The 25708-nt window shown below is 39.0% G+C and overlaps 1 protein-coding gene across 1 annotated transcript in view; it reads right to left on the reverse strand.

Moving 5' to 3' along the window:
* Positions 1–2479: 2479 nt before the first annotated feature.
* The window catches only part of CHCHD3 (coiled-coil-helix-coiled-coil-helix domain containing 3), an 88558-nt gene continuing 65329 nt past the window's right edge, over positions 2480–25708 (reverse strand). Inside the window, exons 7-8 of the mRNA XM_053462197.1 lie at positions 5219–5354; positions 2480–2951 (exon numbers count right to left, since the gene is read on the reverse strand). Coding sequence (XP_053318172.1) covers positions 2928–2951; positions 5219–5354 — 160 coding nt within the window. The 3' untranslated portion in view covers positions 2480–2927. The remainder of the gene's footprint in view (positions 2952–5218; positions 5355–25708) is intronic.

Genomic DNA, 25708 nt, shown 5'->3' on the forward strand with positions numbered 1-25708 from the left:
ATGCATGGGTTTGTTGGGTTATTTGGGAGGTAAAAGGCCGCCTTTGTGAGGTGTGTATTTTTTGGCCATTTAGACATCTGATCCTACTGCCCCCATGTCCCATATTTGGGACACCTTTGAACCCGGCCAATTCAATTTATCCCATCCACTCATGCATTTTTTAATACGAGACACCCTATGGGCATTTGTAATGCCAATATTTTAACTCTTTCCATGCTGGAATTTTTGTAAAGATAAAGAATTTTAGGACTTGCTTATTAATTTTTTTTTTTTTTTTGGTGACAGTGGGGATTTTTATATGTTACCATATTATTTTTATTTTTTTTAAACATTTTACTTTTTTTTTTAATTTTTTTTTACTAATCACTCATTAGTGAGCTGGGCTCCATTGACCTTGCATGGTTGGATGCAGTACCTGCATTCAACCTGCAGGAGGAGCTCGAGAGTTCACAAGAGGGTCTGGATAGACCCTCTATGAACTCATATTTATTGTTGATGCCATCCTGTGAATGACGGCAACGTCATTTACAGGATGGCACTTGTGGTTGCTCTTCGGAGCAATCACAAGGTGATCGGGGTAGGGGGGTAGTGTTACTGACATGCCTCGATATCGAGGCATGTCAGTAACACCATTTATGCTTAGGAAGCGATTCAGATCGCTTCCTAAGCTGTTTTAGCCGGGCGCCGCCGCGATCTTTGATGATCGTTGCGGCGGCGGCCATTTTTCTTCCGGGGAGGGCTGCCGAGGGCTGCCCTCCCCGGATCCACGGTCAGCCTCACTTGTGAGGCTTCCGTGGATGCTGCAAAGCCGCCGATCGCGGCGAAAACGATGCAGCTATTTAACGGCAGCCCGTACATGTACGGGCATTGTCGTTAACCCGTTGCACGGCAACCCCGTACATGTACGGGGATTGTCGTTAAGGGGTTAAGCAAAAGTGATTGTATTTATTTTCTTAATATAGAGTCTACAATAAGGCTACATTAACAGAAACTATGGAAGCAAAGTAGCAGATTGTGTTAATAACAATATTTTGTGGTCCAACACTAAGGATGACACAATTAAGGTTTGTGACACGTGTGATTGAAAATGCATCTGTAGCTTGAATCGTTATGCTTTGGAATCAGGTTTAATAAATCTATATCACTGTTAGCGGTTGTTAATTTATATTACAAATATAAATATACATTCTACTCAACAATGTTGTTTTCATACAAACCCTGGCCTGCACATCTTTAACATTTTAATATCAGGCGGCTCAGGTTTAAACACTGAGGTGCGGTGCATGTGTTTTGTTTCGTAATGTTTTAACACTACACACTGATGCTTAAACACCAGATGTCAGCAGTGATCAAACCCACAATTTTTTTTCCTGTCTTGGAAGGCAAACGAAGCTTGATTTACACAGGGCACGCCGCTGCTCTGCATCAAACCCTCTGTCACCATGCAAATGGCTGCAGCATCCTTTCATCTTCAGCCCACCTGCAGCAGATATGGTGGGGAGGTTTACAACGTTTAAGGTTTAATGGGGCTAGGGTGTTCTTTCCTCAGACAGCTCTCTTCCTCAGTGTATGCAAAACTACTTTCCTAGGTTAGTCTTAGCTCCAAAAACATTGTTACTTGTGTAGCTCTGGTGCGTCCGGCAATCATAATAGTAAAATTGTTAGCACACATAGAAGAATAGCAAGATGTTTTTGTTTTAAAATGTGTCCTGAGCTGGCCCACCCTACTTTTTCCATGACATGGAAGCCAATCTGAGATCTCTAAGCGCGAGAAGCGGCCTAATTTATTTCAGATTTCAGACTGAACTCTGTACTGGTGGTGGGACCAACAGTACCGGCCTATCTTCATCCTGATGGCTTGGTAGAAAATCAATACATTAGTGTGTTGGAAATGTCCTTCAAGTGCAGAATTGCTACAGAAGAAAGTTGTGGTGTAATTATTTGCCAGAACCATTGAACTGTAGAAAACACTGATGAAAACACTCAATAAAATAAGTAAATTTTACTTCCTCTGACCTTGGCCAATGTCAGTGTTCTTACTTGCTCAAAAAAACCCACCAATTTTCCATTTGTTGTTTCTTATTTTGTTTATCAGGACTGTCACCTACCACTCTTATATATTGGTACAATATATAAAATCGGCAAGATGACATCCCCCCCAAAAGTCTATTCCTTGCAAACAACACTGCCCGTTCTATGTTTGCATAAATGGCTACAGACAGAGATGGACTGAAGGGGAAAATGCACATTTAATCCTGAAACTTGCATATGTTTGGTTTTAGTTAAAAGGTTTTGCAATACAAATATATATATATATATATAAACAGCCCTGAAACCCATCCCTGCTTTATACACTTATACACATGAAGCACTTAATTTAGGCACTTAATCTCCACTAACCATCTCCTGTATGTTGCTTCTCACGTGTATGTTGCTTCTCTAAACTCCATTGAAAACAAAATAAATATAAGCTTGAATATCTCATTCAGAAAATATATTTATTTAATTAGGAATCCAGGTGTGAAAGTCAAATAGTGCACATGTACTGATATGCAACAGTACAGCACAGCAGATAGAGCTGCAATTTCTCCTTAAATAAAAGCGGCACCAGAGACATCATTTTAACAGAAAGGTTAAACGAGAGAATGCTTTGGGATGTAATCACGATTTTACACTTGGTAAATGAAAACAGGTCATAGTCAGAGAATCTGTTGCATAATAGCAGGAGCACTGGGGTGCTCACAAACCCGTATTCCGGAATATAAATGTATACAGGTTCCTTCAGCGGATAGGGGATGACAGGTAGTGCATACATAAGTGTGAGGACATACTACTACTTTCTTTGATGCATTCACTTCCATTGGATATTGTGCAGCCTCCCGTCACAACAAGCCCAGATATGCTTCATTATTATGAACACGCAGGGTCTAGCCGCCTCTTCCAAGCATGGTCTGCGTTACAAGAGAGAAAAATGGTTATTTTAGCGATGGGAAAAGCTAAACAAATGCAAACTTCAGTGTGAGATCACTAAACAGCAATATAGCATATGACATGTTTTAGTAGCTTCTGGATTCTTGTCTTAGTCTGTCAGTTCTAGTTTTGTCATTCCCCTTGAACATATGAAGTGCGGCGTAAATTGTTGGCGCTATATCAATAAAAAAAATAATAATCAAATTACAGCACGCTCTAGGACACTATGCTAGAGAAACCTAACTCTCAGAACATAAGACGGTATATTGTGTTTACACATCAGCGGTAAGCCAGTATCTACACAAACCTACATCGTTTGGAACAGTGCCAAATAATGCAATTATACACAAAGCTTCAAACAATAACAAATATGTGAGGAAAATGGCAGCCTAGCACGGTTTGCCTGATGGAGGAATAACGGAATGACTACACAAACTTTAGCTTGAAGAATAAATGAAACAACCCAACTTTCTGTGTTATTATCAACTTCCCAACACGCATAACCTTGGCGATCACATCACCCAACCTGCACACACACATTACTTTTTTCTCTGATTTATACATGTAATTAGTATTGTGGAAACAATATGACGTGAATAGTCAATAAACACAATCCTCGCGGGGTCCAGCGTTATAGTGTTTCCAATTATTGATTTCAACAGGGATTGGCTGAACCCAGATTCCCAGTGCAATATATCCTATCCTTCCAGCACTGTTCTGATGTTCGTTATTATAAAACTTTTCAATACTTCAACAAAGTTACAAATGGAAGGTGTTTTTTTTCCCCTTTTGCCTTCAAGGTCGCCTTTATTAACTTCTGTAAACGTTTTTAAAATGAAGTTTCACTGCTGAAGGGCTCACAAAAAGTATTCAAGCAGGTAAACCGAGAGTGAGCACAACTCATATTGCATTTCATATGGTAGTGCCAGCAGCGTACGGGCCTGACAACTAAGGACAATCACGCCGTACTTTCGCAGTCAGTGCAGGTAAATCGACTAAGAAAGGAGAAACAAACGCCAGCTGCTGTCAGTGAATACAGAACAGAGACGGCCTAACGAAGCAGAAGCAGATTTGGGATGAAAATTCAAATTGTTTCCTTCCTGGGGTCTGGATCTTAATCTTGTAATAAGAACAGAATTATCTAAATTTCCAACGGCAGATTTTCTGTACAGAATTTTTCAGCCCTGTTACTTCAGTATAAGAATTAGCTCCAACGAAAGTAGGGGTATTTTTCAAACTGCCTAGTGTACTAGGTACTCACTTTCTAAACATTCATTAGCAGGCTAGATACGTGAGGTCAACAGACAAAACGGTGACAATATCTTTACAACCGAAGTGCTCATCACTGGTCATGCACATAAATAACACGAGGGTTTCTATAACATTTTAATGCTTACATAAATTGAAATTCTACATAAAGGATAATATATGCATAATCATCTGTCAGTCTCTTTAAAATAGATGCTTTTTGTGGAGTTTGCACAAAATAAAATAGTTCTACTTTGTTAAAAAGAACATAGAAATGCACAAGGTTATCGGATCTTTAGAAGCAAACAATAAAATCATATATATCTATTGACTAAAGGCAGAGTTAACAGGAGAGTTTGTGAGAGCTGAAGTCTTAATTTCTTAACTTCAATGCACATTATGAATGTCCAAACCAGTGAGCCTCTGCTGCAGGAAGAGCCCGGCATACCCTGTATAAATTAATAGAAACCTGAAAGTATTGGTCCTTCATAATTAATAGTGAAGTATGGGACTTGAAAGCACAGGTCACCTGTAAATACTCATGACAGCTCTTCCATTGGTGAACAAACTCAGACCTTGCAAACCTTCTTGCAAATAAATATAGTTCAAGTACACAAATCGAAATAGAATGTTTAATATAGAAAAAAACATTTGCATGATATTCTGTAGTAGCTTGATGAATTGATTGCTACTCAGAAGCAGGAAATATTACATGAAAGGTTGGAAACCGCTAATATAGATGTTTTAAGAAAACCGAGACCTAAGAAAGAAAGGAAAGGCAGACTTGCAAGCCTACCAATCTGCTTGTCAACACCAAAAAGGACGTTACAATTTACGAATGCATGAGAATGATTCCATTATCGGAACCCTGGACGCATACACTAAATGAGTATTGAAATAACAGACTTAATAAATGACACCAAGTCTCCTCCGTTAACAGGACACAGAAGCCTGCGGGATACTCCCGCTCTCCTCGCATACAAAGCAGTTGTGGGCTCACCTGTTTGGCGCTGTTAACACACTGCAGGTACTGCCTGGCCAATGCAGAGCAGCTCAGCGTCTGCTGTGGGTTCTGCTGATAGCACTGGAGAATCTTCGCCTGCAGGTCAGCACAAATTGGATGAGCCTCATACCTCCTGGAATAGAGAACAGAATAGAGAGTATTGTAAATAAAACACTGCACAATATTACCGGTATTTTTATAAGATGGTTTGATCACTAACCCCTTGAATGCCAAACAAGGTAAAAGACCCAACTCAAATAGTTAATGATACATATTCCAGGTAAAATCCCGTTTATCTATTGCACACATATATAATATATAGCAACAACACTGAAATACAAACATGAAGATTAAAACAACCTACACTTAATGCTTGCAACTTCACACACACCAGGTTGCTACATGTCCTCCAATGGCCATCTAGCAATGCTAACACAATAAAACAGAATAAAAAATGATCATATTTGGTACAAATGCTCCAGAATGCCATACACATGGCAATTGTAATGTTTTATGGTTCAGATCTAATTTTTGTTTATACTCTTCAACGATGGTACAAGATACCTTGGAACTAATTTACCAACTGGCAGGTAAACAAAGCTAAACATAGTAATAAAACCTGGCCAGGAGAGGTAGCATTTCTTTTTCTGCAGAGGTGAACACGATGCATAACACAGGGGATGGGGCACAAATCGTTTCACTTTTTCTATATTGCTGTGAAATCATACATACGATCCCCAGAGCAATGCATTTCTGACCTGCAAAAGGGCACGTTAGTACAAATATAAGGGGTTCCCCCCTTCGATAGCAAAAGTGCTAATATTTTGTTGCCATTAAAAGCAAAACTAGGACTAGATTGTTTTATCGAATGCCAGAGGTGACATTAGCAAGCCCCGCACATATCAACACTCCTGACATGTAATAAATCAAATGAGCTTTCGCATTCAACAGTCAATACCCATTTCAAGCCCCTGATGTCCTGTCTGCTTATGACTAGCGCTCATTGTATTTTCATACGCTCCCATATCCATTTCCGATCTCTTTAGCCACTCCAATGTGATATTGATGAGGCCTCGACAGAAATGGCTCCAGCTAACCCCCCCTAACCCCCCCCCGGACAGCCGCAGAATTTTCCTAGATTAGCATACACAGAGAAAGTGCTGGCCTTGTATTGATTGGAGGTACTTGCTATGCTGCCTTAATGCACAGTTTTCACTTTTGGGAAAACTCCAAATGAGATTACTGTCAGACATTATACAGTCATAAAACACAGGGTCAGACAAATCCATGCGAACACGAAGCCCATGCAAGCTCTGCTAGTAAAGGCGTGATACAGTGTTAGCAATTGATTCCCTAGTCTCGCTAATGTACACGACTTCAGTAGCCACTCGAAACATGCCAAGACTGCAGAATTACCTAATGAAAAGATGCAGATAATAAAAGGACAAGAACAAAAATATATATATATATATATATATATATATATAGCAAAATCAAAGCTTGATTATGGTAACACGCAGGATTAAAAAACACCTATTCATATGTGATGTGATCTTGCGATTTGTACATTTCAAAGCAGCTCGTGCATGAAAAGAATTTGGAAATCATTATTTTGGAAACTGTATGTGACTATTTAAACTTTGCTAACATGTAATCCCATGTTTACTTGTTTGTCGGAGCTCTGGACCACAACTCAACTAATGGCAGATCCATGTGGCTGAACAACAACAAAAAAAAGTATATAAAAAAACTGCTTTGGATATTTGTATCATCTGTGGTTGAGGCACATCATTTTAAACTCTTAAAGATAGAAAGTTTGAGAAATAACATCAAACAGCATACCTCCCAACAATTCAACAAAAGGTAGACAACTGTTTTAGGGAATGCGGTTAATGGTGACTTGTGACTTATGTGAACCATTTATAGCTATTTGTGGAACTGATTGAGGCATTTACAAGACAAATAGCATGTTTTAATCACAGATTTCAATTTGTATGGATGTTTTTGTAGAACACCGGGATACACTCATTCACTTATATTCTGCAAATATTCTAAGCTCTACTTCGGTCAGACGTCTTCATGTTTTTTGGCTCCGGTGGGTATCTCCTGATAAGACCCAAAATAGCCCTACTCCATCACTTAACCGATCTACTAATAAAAGTAAATTTCTAATATGTTTGTTCTTAGCTACCAAGCTTGAATTTGGTTGCAGATAAAAATCTAAAACTATTCCTTTTGTGTGAGACTAGGAAACCGTGGTTATTTGGTGAAGAGTATTCTTCTAAGTTTTGGTTAATACAACACATGTAGAATTGCAGTCTCCGACTGATCACCAATAGTGCATGATATTGTCTTGCTTTTTGTTTCACTTTTTCGTGGTTACGTTTTTAGTATTTTCTCTCTCTGTTATTCCGTTGTGCAACTTATGCATTCATAACAATTTTAAGATGCGCGTTGTTGCCGGATTCACTGTATGCTTTGCATGGTATACTGTATTGCATCAACTGAACTGAACTAAATAAATAAAATTTCAGAAAAAAAAGAGTTTCCCTGCCATGAGATTTTTAGTCTAAATGTCTCCAAAATGTGATCAATTGTAATAAAGCTGTAATCAATTAACTTAGTTATGCCACATGCAGCTTTAACTCCAGGCACATTTGGGGCATCATATTAGTGTTCTAAGAACAAGAAACTTATCTTGCAGAACAAGAAAAACAAAACAACAACAAAAAAACGAAACTTATCATTAAATCAAAAGAAGCACTTAACACAAATACTTTCCATGATAAAATTATAGATATACATAAAATGTCGTTAAATAGGATCCTAGCCCGTGAAAGTCTACGACTGACCAAGTTGTTTGATTGAAAGTTGCGATGATTATAAATGTGCCAGTTTTAGTGTATTTATTCTTGATTTGAAAATGGCTGGAATGACTGAAAAAATGAGATCTTAACTTTCCTAACAATGCCCTATCATCACAATCTGGTAAGAAGCGCTAATTTGTCCTCCATTACAATTCCGAATGTAGAATGAGTGTAGTATCTCAAGATTAATGGTTTCTGCTCTGTGACCCAGTATACGACTCATCTTAACAACTGTCAAATGAACCAACCACTTAAGCTATTAGCAAAGAGTTACCATGGATAATTTCCAGGGCTGTCATAAGATAGGTAATTATTTTTGGCGATGGGAGATGACTTTAAACTTGATGAATTGGCAAAGTTCATGAGCTGCGCGGTTTCTGTTTCGCATTTTATTGATGATCAAGCATAGCATACAAAATACTGTTTACTTACAAACTCAGATTGTTAGAGTTTGTAAACACATATTTAACAAAAGATGCTATTATCCCAAGAGGGAAAAAAAACCCTGCTCGACTACAAGGCTAATCATTCCCAGGATGAACACCACCTATGCTAAAGGTTGCAAAAAAGGAATCTTTTACTGACTCTAGAGACCGTGCCATGTGGCCTGTAAGGTTCTATGAGTGAAAAGACCCCTAGACAGGTCATTGTATTATCCTTGTATATGATAATCGTATCCCCCTGAATGCCTTATGTGCCGCCACCTAGTTATTCTTTATGGACAATCATAGTATTCTGAGGAGAGCTCTAGACTAGGCCTCATAGTTCTCTGAACTCTCACAGAGGTATTTGAAATCTTTGAGGCAATAACTAGCTTTGTTCATTAGGGATACCAGATTCCCGTCAAGAAAAGCAGAAGAGGAATAGGATGTAGACTAAAGTAATAAAGACATCTCAGAAAAGACTGATACATCCAACATATTGAGAAACAACAAAACACAGTATTTGCTTGATTATAAGACAACCCCCCAAAATTTGATTTGATTTTAAAAAGCCTGAATATAAGACTACCCTGGTAAATATTAATTCACATGTAAACAATTTTTTATATTAAATAAAAACTATGATTGAGAAAAATGCATTTCTTTCTTTTTTCCCCCTTTTATTTGCCAACCTGCCCCCAGCTTTCCACTCTGGCCCCCTGATATGCCTTATACCCCCTATATGCTACTCTGCCTCCCTGATATGCCTTATACTCCCCTATAAGCCACTCTGCCCCCAGACGTACCAATTCAGGGGTATTTTTCACAGCATTAACATTCTGAAAAACCCTGTCTTATATTCAAGCAAATACGGTACAACCTATTAATATTAGTGTTAATATTTCCAAAGGACTCGGCACCAAGGATATCTTAATCCATATCACCACAGCAATGAGTATAATTTAGATACAAAATCAGTCCCACAAGTGACAGACAAGCAAGAATATTATGAACAATAAAAATGAAACTCACACTGACATATATAGTTTATATACATTCATACGTAGACAAAGTACTGTGCAAAAGTTTTAGGCCGGTGTGAAAAAAATGCTGTATAGTAAGAACGCTTTCAAAAATAGACGTTTATTTTTATAATTTAACAAAATGCAAAATGAGAGAACCGAAGAAAAATCTTTGTCAAAGTAACTCAGGAGGTAGGTTGTTCCAAACATCTTGGGGTGCTAACCAAAGTTCTGTGGATTTAGGCAGCCTCCATTGCTTCTTCCTCAATGTAATACCAGATAGACTGGTTTATGTAAAGATCGGTGGCTCTGTGAGGTCCACACCACAACCCCCAACACTCATTGTTCTTCTATATGCTGTAGATAGATCTTAATGACTTTGGCTGTATGTTTGGGGTTCGTTGTCATGCTGCAGAATATATTTCTGGCCAGGCATGCCTCCTTTATGGTATTGCATGATTGATAAGTATCTGCCTGCACTTCTCAGCATTGAGGAGACCATTAATTCTGACCAAATCCCCAACTCCATTTTCAGCAATACAAACCCAAACTTGCAAGTCACATTCACCTTGCTTCACCGCTGACTGCAATCACTCATTCTTGTACCACTTTCCAGCAAGGCAGCAAACTGCCTTCTGCTACGGTCAAGTATTTCAATAGTTTGATTCATCAGTCCAGAGCATCTGCTGCCATTTTCGTGAATAGTTGAGTCACTTGGCATTGTTTCCTTGTCCGAGGTATGGTTTATTAGCTTCATGTCTTCCATGAAGACCACTTCTGAACAAACGTCTCCAGACAGTAGATGGGTGTATCTGGGTCACTACTGGACATCTCCTGATTGTCAAGGGAACTAAGCATGAAGTGTATCATCTGCTGCACTAAGTTTCCTTGGTCGACCACTGAGCGTATGTTCCCAAACACTGCCCGTTTCTTTGTGCTTCTTCAAAAGAGCTTGGACAGAACATCTGGAAACTACTGTTTGCCTTTAAAATTTCCTCCAGTGAGAGACCTTGCTGACGCAGTGCACCAACCTTATGTTTTATTCTTCCTACATAGCTGTTTCCGTTTCAGTTAATAATGGTGTTTCAACCTACACAAACGAATGATCATTAGCACCTGTTTGGTATAACTGTTTTAATCATACATCTAACTATACGCCTACAAAATCCTTGACTTTGTGCAAGTGTACCTGGAACTGATGCGGTTTTAAAGGCAAAGGGTGGTCACACCAAATATTGATTTTTCTTCTGTTCACTCACTTTGCACTTTAACTATAAACATCTCTATTTTTGAAAGCATTCGTACTTTTTTTCCCATACCTTCCTAAAACTTTTGCTCAGTACTGTATAATATACACACACACATATATATACATACATTATAGGGATAAACTCAAAATAACCACATTTCATCTTCATGATGAATCTTGTCCATTACGCTACTGCTTTTGCTGAGTAGTCAAATTTATAGCTTGCCTTTAGCTCAATGTCTGATTGGACAATACAGGAATGGGCTGGGTGCAGCAGGCACATGCAAGGCTTGATATGCCTGTACTAATCCAGATTGGGTTTCATCATGCCACTAGATGGCTTACCTGTTTCTATTGCAAATCATTGGCCTACTATGTTATTTTTTTAACCACTAAACATATAACAAAAATACTGAGGAAGTATAGCACCTTAACATCTTAATATCAAGCACTGTAGGAAACCTAAAAAATAAGATGAAATTTCAAAATAAAAAATTACCTGATCATTGTAGGTTTCATGTAGACCTTTTTTTCTCTACTTAAAGTCTCTAAGCATGTAAGAACTAATAATAGACACATCTGGAATCTATATTAGCACTCATGCGTGACCTCATGCTTTTAAGTATATTTACTATTTAACCCATTTCAGTGCAATAGTTCTGGATCAATACAAATTGATATTTAAATGAGGTCTGCCTTCGTAAATGGATCCACACACCAACCTTTATTGTGATTTATTGCCGATAGTCCACAGAGGACACAGATATGGCAATAAAGGTGGTTGAAGCTATCCAAACATTTTAAAACGTATGTCTGGTTCAGAATAGTAAGTTGCTGGAACCACAATATCACCTATACGAATCTACTTACATTACAACATACCTAGCTTCTGATTTATACTAACCTTATAATATGCAACTTTGACTGCAACAGACAAATGCCACCTAGACCTAGTTTGTCTACCTATCCCACTATAATAGACACAAGACAGAAAATGTTGTTGTGTCACATTAAACCTACAATGATCAGCCTCCCATCAACAGTGGTAAAGTGCTTATAAAGAGTGTGAATTTCAACATGCACGGCATAGAAAGATGGCTACCCAGAATCTAAGATCGAATGCTAATTAAGGTCCAAGTTCTTTTTTTTTTATTATAAACGTATCAAATAACATACAGACATAAATTCTTAATAAATACCTTACTTAGACAACATAAAAAACAGAAAAATACAAACAACAATACTTAAACATATATATATATATACACATTCATAAATAAGTCATATATATATTATAAATACGTTTATCCGTAAGGAAAAGATCAATAATAGCATCTCAGTATCTCTTAAATTTGTTGTGGTTATTTCTATTCAATTTTCAGTTTCTAGTTCTGCTTGTGTGCGGGTTACCCATGGTTTCCAGATATCAATATATATGTTACTTTTAGCTATGTTCATATAATAACCTTTTTCCATTTTATGTTGATGTTGGATTTGAGCATGTATCTCATTCCAACTTATTTTACCTTTCTTTTTCCAATTCCTCGCTATAACGAGTTTACATGCTAGAATTAATTGTACAATGAGATTTCTCTGTATTTTATGAAATTTTGTAAGACCCATATGAAAAATAAATATTTGGGGAGATGGTTTAATTATACAGCCAACCAACTCTTCAATTATCTTGAAAAGAGTTGATACAATTAATCTCACCTCTTCACATTCCCACCACATATGATAAATTGTACCGTCTTCCTTCCCACATCTCCAACAGAGCCCTGAGGAATTTTTATCATATTTAGAAATCTGGGCCGGTGTTCTATACCATCTATGGGTAATTTTATAATAAAGTTCTTGCATCCCTAAACAGTGTGAATATTTCTTAATTTCAGAATAAGCATGTAACCATTCTTCTATAGGGAGAAAGATGGCTACCCAGAATCTAAGATCGAATGCTAATTAAGGTCCAAGTTCTTACATCAGAAAAAAAAGGCCAGACTAGATGGGCTGAATAGCTCTTATCTGCAGTCAAATTCCACTAATGCAAAAACAAAAATCACTTCAACATATTATACAGAGATGTGAAGAGAACAAACAAACATTGGAGGGTCAATTTCTTTTTTTTTTCTTTTTTTTGTGTGTGTGTCAGGTTCCTCTGAATTCACCTTCTGGACCTCGTGCAAACTAGCGCAGGAGCTGGATATCAGTGGCGTAACAAAATATTTTCCCCAGTTGGCAAGCCCCTCCCACACACATTTATGCAAGCAAAGTAACATAGCTACATACATGCTAACATACTTATTTACTAACGTACTTGCACAGACACACTCAATAACACAACCCTGCCTTCCTACGATTGTCGCCCTCGGCCAGTGAAAGCTCTTCCGCTTCCTCACGTTTCTTACACTCTATGTGTTAGTGCCAAGAAAAGACAGGTGCCCCCCAAAAAATGTGGCTGCAACGGGGAAACCGTTATGCCAGTGGTTAATATACCATACATGATCAAATATATCTGGCTCTAAGAACACTGAGAAACTGATCTACACAAACATTTTTTAATCTACTTTCTCAAGCAATATAATTAACGATGTGAATAGCTCTGATGGCGACTGTCTCCCCTTTACATTATCTACTCTTCTCCTCAACCCACCCCCCCACAAAGGCTGCCAACTTCTGCCGAACAGGGCCCATAACTAGTGTTTCTGCCCGTATGTTTTGTTAAAGGATACTTCAACTTCCCTATTATATAACACCCAGAAAACATTTGTTTCAAAACATGTCAATATACCATAGCAGTAATTGTACTCTACGATATCGCTGGAAGTGTGCGTGATGACTTTCTTTGAACTAAATCCTGTATCTACAGTAACCACAGCTGTGATTAATCCTAGAAATATAGACAGCCCATCTAGTCTTGTACCTCATATGTACTTGTATACCTCACATGACACTTGGTCTTGCTATGGTCTACCCTATTCGTGTTTGCATGACCTTAAATGACATTACATTGGACTTAAGACACTCATAATGCCAATGTCACTGGTGGAAATATGATATAATGCCGAGTTCTCAACTGAGCTTTGTACTGTCATACTTGTAACTGCTGAAATGACTCTGCCAAGGGAATTTTATCTCACTGAACATGGAAGAAGTGTGCTGTGAAGTATGACAATTTGCAGGCATCCTGATTAGCTGAAACAGATGTAACCTCCACATGTTTTATAGAACAAAATATATTCCTCGCCAACTCCACCCTTGTTAATAGGGAACAGTGGGGGTTTATCAGCAGAAAAACCATACAAGGGGGTACTTTTCAGAAGTATCAATACCAAGGACTGTTCCTTCCTCATAATTTAATAGCATGTAGTTTCTGCAAAGCTAAAGCTAAAGCTAAACGGATAAAACATTTCCAGGCTTCTATTTGTGCTCTGTGTTTTAGGCTTTGTAGAAGACCATTGTGTTGACCTATAGAGTCCATTATACGTTGTAAAGGAGCCCCATCAATAGGCATGCTATGCTGTAAGGCACGTAACGAACATAATTGCCGTTATTGTTTGTAATAGTTATCCTCCTGTTTTATAGGGCTGATTCAAACTGTGCCGATTTGATGTGATGTCTTTTTCATCTGGCAACCTTTTCATAAATCAAGGCAAAAGCCAATACAAAGCAGTTTCTCTTCCAGCCTGTGTGACAACCGAAGTTAACACTGAACCCTGCCTGTTATCAATCATCATAAGCGTGACTCTGATATGGCATGGCTGCTCCCCCATCACAATGCAGCTGCTCTTAATGCATGCACAGGAACAATCCCCCGGCAACAACAGACAGAAGATGGGCTTAGAAAGCTAATTGTGGGTACACAGGAGACATTAGGCCCTCTGCTTTATGTTAAAAATAAAACCAGGATAAATGAATAAGGCATTCTTATCTGACACAGCTTACATTGAATAAAGGCGTTTTAGCACTATGTGTTTTTTTACATTTAATACAGAAACCTTAAATGCCTCAGAAGGAAGAGCCACAGGAACCGTGCTATATAACCTAACATTTTTATTTTCTTTGGTCTTTGGTTATGTGAAATGTCCAGGACAGCCTTATATCTCTCCCTCACTGCTTCAACGTTGTAATTTCCCCTAGACGGTTACTGAAGTAGCAGTCTGGGAATTCATCAAATAGGTTAATAGTTAATAAACCTTTTGTCCCAATCTTAATGCGACCTAAAAATTTTCATCTAAAAACTCTGAATGAGCACTGCTTTAACTTTCAGAAAACTTTACAGCAAAATTTACTGTGCAAGTAGAACTCAAACCACAACATGGTACATTTTAGTTTTTATTTGTAGCCAGCTCAACCATTTAGTCAATATTTTTTCTGTAGGGGTTCCTGGCAACGGAAGCGTTGTCAAATACAGTTGCAGAGGTGTTAATAGCGGATGTCAGCTATTAGTGAATTTGTCTTAAGTGCACAAGAGATATAAACCCAAATCCATCCCTCTCAACATGTCAAATAACCAAACGTAGACAGACATTTTGTTTTAGAGATTGCAGGTAGAAGCATGTGACCAGCAGTTTTCATAAATATGATCCCTGTATTGCCAAAGTGACACATATAATGGATTGCAAGCTTTGGAGACTATCTAGATCTTTTTTCAGGCATATTATATTATGCCTGAAGAAGAGACCTAGATAGCCTTGAAAGCTTGCAATCCATTATATGTGTCACTTCGGTAATAAAGGGATCATATTTACCAAATTTGCTTTCTCTCTGTTGCTAACACAGTACAATTCTGTGTAATAAATTAAAGCCATTTAGATGAGCGATTTCCTTTTATATGAATTTAGAAACCATTTTCTGCTGTTTCTATATATACAGCAAGACACTACTATCCAGAACACATTCTAAGATCCTAGAAAATAGGATCATTGGGGTGTTAAGAGGGGCAGCAGGGTTTAACTTCCATAGAGGTATTTATTGTCCCTCCTAAAACAGTAGGTACACATGCCCAAGTCTTACTTGACTTTGGGCTTTTAAAACGCATTGTTAAGCCAAGAAGCTGAAATCTTTACTGCATCGGTAAACTCATAAAAAAACATGCGTTTTAGCGAATGGATCTCTTAGATTAACTTGGATGGTATTCACGCGTGTTGCGAACGCCACGTGCATGCTTTTATCAAGTAACCAATTTCGTATTCACAGTCTCTGCGCATGCTCACTCGTTCTGAACACTTTGTGTACCTGACATTGATCTGAATTAATGTTGACTGCTGCCACACTGCACAGCACGGAGTTTCTGCAATAATTTGGTGACAATGCAATGCGATATCAAGCAGCGGATAATTTCCTATTTTCTGCTACCATCCTCTGTTCTTTATCATCAATTAAATTTGTTTTCAAACAAATTTGTCGTACAGTGAATATTTATACAGAAACAAAAAGGACTAATTACACGCTCCTGGGTTAAGAAAAAAAATTGCATTAGATCCGTAAGGTTCTGATTACTTCTCTATGTACTGTTGAAAAGGTCCTGACTAAAACAAGAGATTATCATCAAATCTTCGGCAAAATGCCAAAATAAAAAAAAAAAAAAACGTCCGAAAACAATTGTCCGCAGGGGCCAGGCTGCTTTCCTGTGCGTTGCTCTGTCCAGCAGAGTCCCGTGAATGCACGTCACATGAGTCTGCTCCCTTCCTTCTTCCCCTGGGGGCGGGACAAGAGAAGTTGCAGAGGGAAGAAGTTGGGCCCCTGCAGAAGTCTGCGAGTGAGAGATCTTCAGTTCGGGTAAGGGGGTCGGGGAGGATATATGAATGAGTGAATTAATGTTTGTGAATGAGAGTGTGTGATAGCATGGATGTGTAAGTGTGTGTGTGGGGATAGCATGGCATAGAGAGCCTGTAATCACACTCCTATCATGCCCAGGTTCTAGCATGTACTAGCTGCCTGGGCATGATAGGAGTGTGATTATTATATATTATATATATATATATATATATATATATATATATATAGATAGATAGATAGATATTTATATTAGATATATATTAATATTGGGGATTTTTGGTCCAATTTTGGTGTGTTACTTTTAATGAAAGTGTGGTTATTTTTTATTTTTAAAGGTGGGGGTCATTTCTGGTTTTGGCTTCGGCCAAGTGAATCCTGAATTTTCGGTCCATTTTGGTGCATACCTAATTATCATTATATAAAATTAGTGGGTCAGAGGCTTAGATATTATATGAAAGAAATACCGAGATGGTGGTAGGTAAGTGGAACAGCCTCCCATCGGAAGTGGTAGTGGTTAATACAATTTCCTGGAACATGCATAAAGCAAGACTATAAGACTAGACCAAGGACTGACTACGTTTTCCTTATGTAAGGACTTAAACCTTAGATAGTCTAGATGGACTGGATCGCTCCTATCTGCTGTCAAATTCTATTATTTGTAAACCTGAACCAGAGTCCCTGCATGTAGTTGGTAGTTTATGCTCAAGTATTCTCTTTGCTGTGGATCCTGAGCACCCCTGGCTGAGACAGACACTTTGTGTACGGTATTTTCCAAAAATATCACAGTGTCACTGAATATATTACTTTCTGAGAGTCTATACCACACTGGACATACCGTATTGGCTCGAATATAGGCCGCACTTTTTCCCCCCCACTTTAAGTCTTTAAAGTGGGGGTGCTGCGGCCTATATTCGGGGTCTAGCGCCCGACGCCTGGGACATGCAGTCCCGGGCACCGGGCAGGCAGCGGGGTTAGGATACAGATCCCCCGCAGCGGTGCCAGCACTTCCCACGGGGGGGGGGGGGTGTGCCGGCACGGGAGGTTGTCTAAGTGCATCGTGCGGACCGTCCGCCCCCGGACTTACCGGAGCAGACTCCGGAGCCGGCACCGGAAGTTGTATTGCATAGATGTCCCCCGCTGGCCCCGCAAGACACCCGGGAGTATGCTCCGGTAAGTCCGGGGGGGGCAGAGGAGGACAGTGGTAGCATATCTCGGGGAGGGAGGACAGTGGTAGCATATCTCGGGGAGGGAGGACAGTGGCAGCATATCTCGGGGGGGGGGGGCAGAGTGGCAGCATGTTTTTTTGGTGCTTTTTTAAAGAAAAAAACTTTTTCTTTAAAAAAGCACCAAACTTTTAGGGTGCGTCCTATATACGGGGGCGGCCCATTTCCGAGCCAATACGGTATTTCTTGGAGAAATAATAGTGGGAGGGATCTAATACTGCAAACACATTATACCACTTTTATAACATTATATCCCACAGCAAACCTGTGTAAACATGACCTTCATTCTCCAATCTCAGACCAGTATTCATTGACTTCCATTATCAATATACTCTGCTCCCAGCACACAGAAGAAGAAACCATTGCTTTATCACTAGCACTTGAGTTGCCTTGTCATGGAGCCCAGACTCCACTGTTAATCTTCAAAATCCATCATCACGCTATATAATTTTTATGGGAAGTGTAGTTAATAAATGCTAAATTCTGATACATTATTCCAAGTCAAGTAAAGTGACCTTTCAATATACTTGGCTTAAAATGTGCAGAGAACATAATGGCATCTATAAATATGCATTTTAATTCAGCGGGAACTGAGTAAGTTGCAGGAAAGGTTCAGTGTTATAATGCGTGTATGTACGTATACCTCAATATTACATACTATTCCTTAATGTACACTTAATAGCACATCCATTCTGTTTCTCTAAATCATAACTTATGGACAGAACCATCATTATCTTATTCATCCACTGTCTCTGTCAAATTAGTCAATATGCTGTGTTCTATAAATATATTAAAATGATTGTTTGCTTGTGATGTGAGGTGAGTTTTGGGTAAAGGATTTCTAGAAAAAAAAAATCAGTCTTTAAGGAATAAACATCTCTGTTGCTGAATGAGTTAAATGAAAAAAGGAATACGCTCAAACATTTTGTTGATGTTTGCTTTTTATTCAGCGAGCACTTAGTGAGATTCTGCTCCCTCGTGCTTCTTTAAGTGTTGAATAATAAGACACAATTTGCAGGTAGCTGTAACGTGGGGTTTCTCTCTTACTGGAAGGCACTTGTGCACTTTTAGACTGCATTTATTTGTGCAGCCATTTGTAAAAAGGATTTTGTGCTATAAAATGGATCTCAATATACTAATGTTTTTTGTATTTGCAGAAATTGACTGCATAACCACTAGTAGATTTTTAGGGAGCAATATTCATGCAAAACAATGTTGTCCAAACAAAAACCAGTGAGATGGATGTATGCTGATTTTTTTTTTTTTACTTTTGCTTTACCATAAATAGCACAATAAGCCACTCAGGAGGCTAAATATGTCTGGTGTGTAGGTTCGGGAGCATTTCAGAGGTTGTTCTTGGGGATATCGTGGAAACAGCTATGTGACAGTGTTCAGAAGATGTGAATGCAAAATGAGTAACTGGTTCCACCATACGAAGCCTTAATAAAAACCCACTCACACCTCAGTGGTATGTGCTACGCTCTGCATCACAAAAACTACGGATACTGACCAATAATATATATGGGGTTCTATTCAGGAAGGTTGCCAAGAGAGTTATTGTCCCAGCTCCTTGACTTTACTGTACATCATAAAGGTCCAACCCCAATACACTTCTTCTGCAGGAATTAAATTCTTAACCCCTTAAGGACAATGGGCGGTCCCTAAACCCATTGAAAACAATGCATGTACGGGCTTTGTGATTAAGGGGTAAATCAGTGAGAGTTCTCCAAAGTCTCCCTACCCATTGAATTATACATGGCCAACTCATCCGCCTCTTGCTGGAGGAATTATTGGCCCTTCATAATAAACAGCGAAGTTGAAACTACAACCCCCCTGCAAACTCTTGCTTTAGTGAATAAACCCCAATACTTTAGACCTAGGGAGGAAAGCACTTATTTTCAATTGTATGACATAAAAAATAAATGAAAAGGTTATTTTGGAAAAACTACTATTACCAATAGCATAAAGAACTTCAACAGTAGACGCTAGAGCAGACCTGGGCAAAGCACGGCCCGCGGGCCACATCCGGCCCGCTGAATAGCTCGGACCGGCCCGCAAAGAGTGTCCTGGTGACTCACCAATGAGTCCGGTGTCCCCCCCCGCCCCGGTCACTTACCTTAAACTCCTGTGTTGGAAGCGTTTGTCTCGGGTGCCGGCGCTTTACGCTGGGCGCCGGCATATGATGTCAGACGCCGGCGATCAGCAGTGAAGCGCCGGCACCCGAGACAAACGCCTCACGCTTCCAACACAGGAGTTTAAGGTAAGTGACCGGGGCGGGGGGGGAGATCCTGAGAAGGGGGGGTTAGGGAGTTAGAGGGGAGATCCTGAGAAGGGGGGGTTAGGGAGTTAGAGGGGAGATACTGAGAAGGGGGGTTAGGGAGGGAGGTCTTACTGTGTGTGTGTGTCTTACTGTGTTTGTGTGTGTGTGTCTTACTGTGTGTGTGTGTATCTTACTGTGTCTGTGTGTGTCTCACTGTGTCTGTGTGTGTCTCACTGTGTCTGTGTGTGTCTCACTGTGTCTGTGTGTGTCTCACTGTGTCTGTGTGTGTCTCACTGTGTCTGTGTGTGTCTCACTGTGTCTGTGTGTGTCTCACTGTGTCTGTGTGTGTCTTACTGTGTCTGTGTGTGTCTCACTGTGTCTGTGTGTGTCTCACTGTGTCTGTGTGTGTCTTACTGTGTCTGTGTGTGTCTCACTGTGTCTGTGTGTGTCTTACTGTGTGTCTTACTGTGTTCATAGCTTATTCAGTTATTGTAATAAATATTTTAGCCCATTTTTTAGCTCAAAATATTTTTTCCTTTTTTTTCTCCTCTAAAATCTAGGTGCGTCTTATCAGCAGGTGCGTCTTATAGAGCGAAAAATACGGTATGCACTCCGAAGCCTTGTTCATTTTGTTCACTTCTGTGCTGTGCTAATAGTTATTCAGGCCTTACTTATTCAAGCACCTCTACCAATGACGTAGGCTTGAATAACTTTATTAAACAGCACATAAGTTAACAAAATGGACAAGGCTTCGGAGTTTGTAGTTTGTAGAGGTCTGGCCCTCTAAAACCATTCCAATTTCTCATGTGGCCCCATGGGAAAATTAATTGCCCACCCCTGCGCTAGAGGATATAACCATGCCTTTAATGTTATATTAGGAGCTTTCAGCACGCAAAACCGAACAAAGTAAATGATTAAGCTATTAATTCATTTTGGTTGGTAGTACAATGATCCCTCATAGCACACAAGGAAGTGCCAACATACACACGGAGCCTGTATGTATTGAAAGTGGGAAGAACGTGGAGCGCCATGAGAAATATAAACTAAACAGTTATTGGAAAAGTCTCCACTATATTCTATGTGACGCCTCCAAAAACATGACTTCGTAAGCACTGGAGTCATGTGTACAATATTAATCCCTTCTATCTGGATCCATGGTATATAACTTCACCAAAGGCTCTTCGATTTGAGGAGATGAATCTACATTTATCTAGCTGAAATGGCCACAATTAATATTTCATAGACTGTGTATGTTTCACTGCATTCATAATGGCTTGTATTGATTGATCAAAAGAGTACAGCTAAATGCCTCTGCCGCTGGAGGGAAAACTGAAACGGTTTCAGTTTACGAAGAATTGTGTGTGAATTGGCCTGTGTCTTCTGGGGTATTGTTTTCTGCATATTTGAATAAGGGATAAACAAAATTAGCAATTAAGCCTGTGGCTTATATTTGAAGGACTACTTTCTTGAAGGCAAAGGTGTTGCTCACAGCCAATTCAATTATGTTTTACCGGTTTCAGATTCTGCATGCACACGTGAAAAGTGCAATGAAAATGTACTGAGGTTTGCAAAATGGCTGCGATGCTGCCAACATTTCACCCCCTGCTGCCAGTCCTCCTCACTCTACAAATAAGGGTTTATTTACTAAAACAGAAAGTTGTGCTTCAGCTCCTTGACTTCACAATGCACTACAAAAGGCCAACCTTCTTGGCCCTGTATAGTGTGTAGTTAAATTAATGAGATTGAATTATGTACTATACAGGACCACCTCACTCATTCTTGCTGGAGAGTCAAAACCACAACTCTCCTTAAAATCATGCTTTAGTGAATATACCCCTTTGTGTATGTGAACAGGTTTATAGTAGGTTGTAGATACACTGTTAGACTTTTGACTGCCCAATAAAAGCAATCACATCGGTCAACTTTAACAAAACATATTTTAATCAAGAATATAAGGGGAGCTAAAACACTTTCCAGTTATGTATCACTACAGGGTGGCAGAGTATGATACTCTAAAAATAAAATAGTTATGTTTGAGATTGGACCATGTAGGTCTTTGTGAAATCATTAACAGGTGCATTCAGTGCATTCTTGATTAAAAAAAATGGAGATCAGACCATAGAAACCGTATGTATGGTTTAAATATTAATTTGCACCACTTCTGCTTGAAATCAAATGTTCTTCTCCTGTTCTATGTATGAATACATCCTCTTTAAGTGGCATCACCTTGTTCAGTCTGAGTAACAGAAGAGATGTAACATAACACCGGCAGATGAGACTGACCTTTTTGTCTTGGTCCTGGGAGACTGGTCTCAGGGGGTGACTATAAAACGTAAATAAACTGACACACTTAAGCACTATAAACCAGTTGCAGGAGACACATTATGGATCTTCAGTAACGTCTGTGAAATTACTCTGTACAGCCAGACTACCCCCCCTCCCCCCAATAAAAGCAGTAGGTTCATGAAAGATTTATCCGGAACAGACCTTACCTTCCTACTTCTACATGATAGATCTGTGGGAAATATAACCCACAGCATGTCATCCCATATTAACATTAGAGTTAGCAATCATAATAGAAACACATGAAAGGTCTACTCGTCTTCCCTATTGGAAGTTAAAGATTACACACAGCTAGATGGTGCAATAGGCCAAGCAACTGCCCTCATGCCACTTAACCTGTTCTCCCATAAACTTTAGCCCACTAACTTTTTTTTACCACTGGTTTTAATCACCACCATCAGCCATCTCCATCCACCTGGCTCTACATTGCAGTCCAATGGCCCCTTCAATAAACTACCCCTTCTCCTGTCCAATGTATCAGACAGTAAGACCACTGCAAACAACTTTTCAGCAAATTCAAATAGAGATTTTGTTGTGATACAACAACCTGAACCCTATTACAGCCTCCAGTAAATCGCTTGCTTACAATACGAGATAAACCAGGATGCACTATTGAAGCATTAGGCTTTATCTGCTAACCTTGTTCTGGCAGTCATAATGCTCCTCTAAAACCCGAATGCATTATAAATGGACAGTTGCTTTATTTGCATTAAATCAATCTGGAAACGAGCAAAGCAATTTCATTCTAGTACATTTATTATTTTTTTAAGGCTAAACTAAATCCAATACGTCGCTCACAATGAGGCTCTAAATGGCTGAAATAGGAGACTTATTATTCATCAGGATTCTTGGCTGTCAGACGAAGGGACGCATTTAAACATCTACAGGTGTCCGCATTGGCAAGCTTTGAACATATGGCACATTAGTTTAATCCGCAATCCAATAGAGTTGCACATGAATTAAGAGCTCTTGAAATAGACTTGCCGCATTTTTTCTCACTCAAATTATTTAACCATCGTAATCAATAATGGGCTCTGCTTTGTCACGGCTAAGAGGGGTATATGAATGCATGTGCACAGCTGCTTCTTAAAGACACTACCGGAGACTGTCAATGCATCTGCATGTGTGCCTTATATCCGAACGTCTCCACAGGTAGCTGGAAGCATACACATCATGACCGTTAACTCCTTTTAGACCATGAGTATATTGTACCCCAAAACTCATGCTTTTGAGGCATTTTTTTTTTTTTATCACGTCCAGTCTTTTTTTCCCAGTATACCCTGGGCGCTTTATAAATAAATGTAATGTATCCACACAAACGTTTGGTATAAATAATATTCTTTAAAAAAAAATACACGTTTTCCACAGGTTTTTCCTACATGTATCCAGTAGTCATACAGAAGGTCACTGTTAAGGGAAGGTCACTGTTAAGGGATATATGATGCGGTCCTGAGAAGAAGGTCCCTTTGCTGGGGCCTAAGGAGACAGGAGCGTCCCTGAAGCATGCACCACTACTTGCTGCAGAACCTTCGATTATGATTATTATGATGGCATGGAAGGTCATGAAGGCAACAAGGGGTTAAAATGTTTGGGTATACTGAACTGAAAGATGTAGGAAGATGCCAGATCCAATCTGAGATTTCTATTTCATCAAAGGTTTGATGGTGGAAGTGTAGGAAACTTTTTTTTGTTTTTTAGCCCCATGCTGAGGGGCTAAGCAACAATATCATCTAAGATGTTTTTGCTACCTCTAGTTCAGATCTATTGTGAGGGGACCTGCAAGAAGATGGATTTAACAGCCATAACTGTTGTGCAATAGTACAGTAAGCTTTGTTGTGGCAATATAACAATATCTACTGCAGCAAACCTGTCACTAAAAAATATAAAAAGAACAGAGAAAAGGGGGAAAAAAGGAAATTTCTGCTCTCTAATTACTGTCATTATATGAAAATAATAAAACCGTAATACACTTCCTTTGACATCCTTGTGGAACAAAATGTTACCATGGCATCTGTTAAGATTCTAGCTACCAGCCCTTAATTAAGGGGAAGAAAACTACTACAAATGTTGAAATGTAATTAGTTTGTAAAAGCCCAAATCCTAGCCCAAAGCCATGTTCTTCCTGCAATATCACATTCTTTGCTTCTTGTGTAAACTTTTCATTAGGAAAGAGACATCTTTATAATCTAATAGACCTGGTTATAATGCAGCTGCTGGAAATATTATTCTTGCATTAGGAACAGAAGCATGTTTTAGTAATGTCCGTTTAATGCAATTTGCGTACTTGCAGGAGTCAACTCGACGTGATCATTTAGATTTGATCAATGTGAATTGGTGCCTCAGAAAAGGTAAACCATTTGATCATTGAGGATTTCATCAATTGTGCTTGGGGCCTGGCAGCGATAAGGCATGACTTCATGAACGTACGTTATCGGCGGCTTATTCGTGGAAAGCCAAAGAGGTAATAATAAGCTACTTTCGATGGCGTTTGGCACAGTGCGTAGGCAGGATGGAAGATTAAAACGCCTGATTATCAGCTGAATGAAAATATTTGTGACGAAGGAGATTTTCTGTGCTTAAAAGAAAACGAAGAAACAGACTTTTTTTCTAAGATCTATTTTGTAATATTTCATATTAAATATTAAAATAAAAACATGTTCCATTCATTACATTTTCTATAAAGAAGTAAAAAATAAAATATGTCAAAACATGTTAAAGAGGTGAGTTATGATCTCCCATTTGGTTTACAACTAATATATTCCGATTCCTTCCTGTTTTATATGTAGATAGTTCATATAACAGATGCAATTTTCACTCATTGTATTCTACCCAGCATTAAACAGTGCATTAGAAGCAGAAATGTATGACAGAAGGGTTATGTGTTCCTAGAAAACATGACCAGTTCTTACTAGTCACCATGTAGAGACTGATTGAATAATTCACAGGAGTAGAATGCCTACAGACTTCAGGTGCTACGCCATGAAACCTTTAAATGCATATACTTATAGAAAGCATACCATACATATCTGTCCCCTACATTTAGAGTTTTTTTGCTACTGTAATAAAAGATGCATAAATACTTTATTAATTATGCAGACATACAGAAACTGCTATTTGCATGTGTTCTTCCACCAAAAAAAAGACCCCTACCCCCTGCAAAGGTAATGATAGAGGGTTCTTGTGGTTGAATAGTACTATATGTTTATGTGGGTACAAACATGACTACAATAGGATTAAACATCACCAATATCATACACAAGTGGTATAAAGTGTCAGCCTATTATTATGCAGCAGACCTCTATACCCGATCTTCTTGATATACC

This window comes from Spea bombifrons, chromosome 4 (genome assembly GCF_027358695.1).
Source record: "Spea bombifrons isolate aSpeBom1 chromosome 4, aSpeBom1.2.pri, whole genome shotgun sequence".
In the NCBI taxonomy this organism is placed as follows: domain Eukaryota; kingdom Metazoa; phylum Chordata; class Amphibia; order Anura; family Pelobatidae; genus Spea; species Spea bombifrons.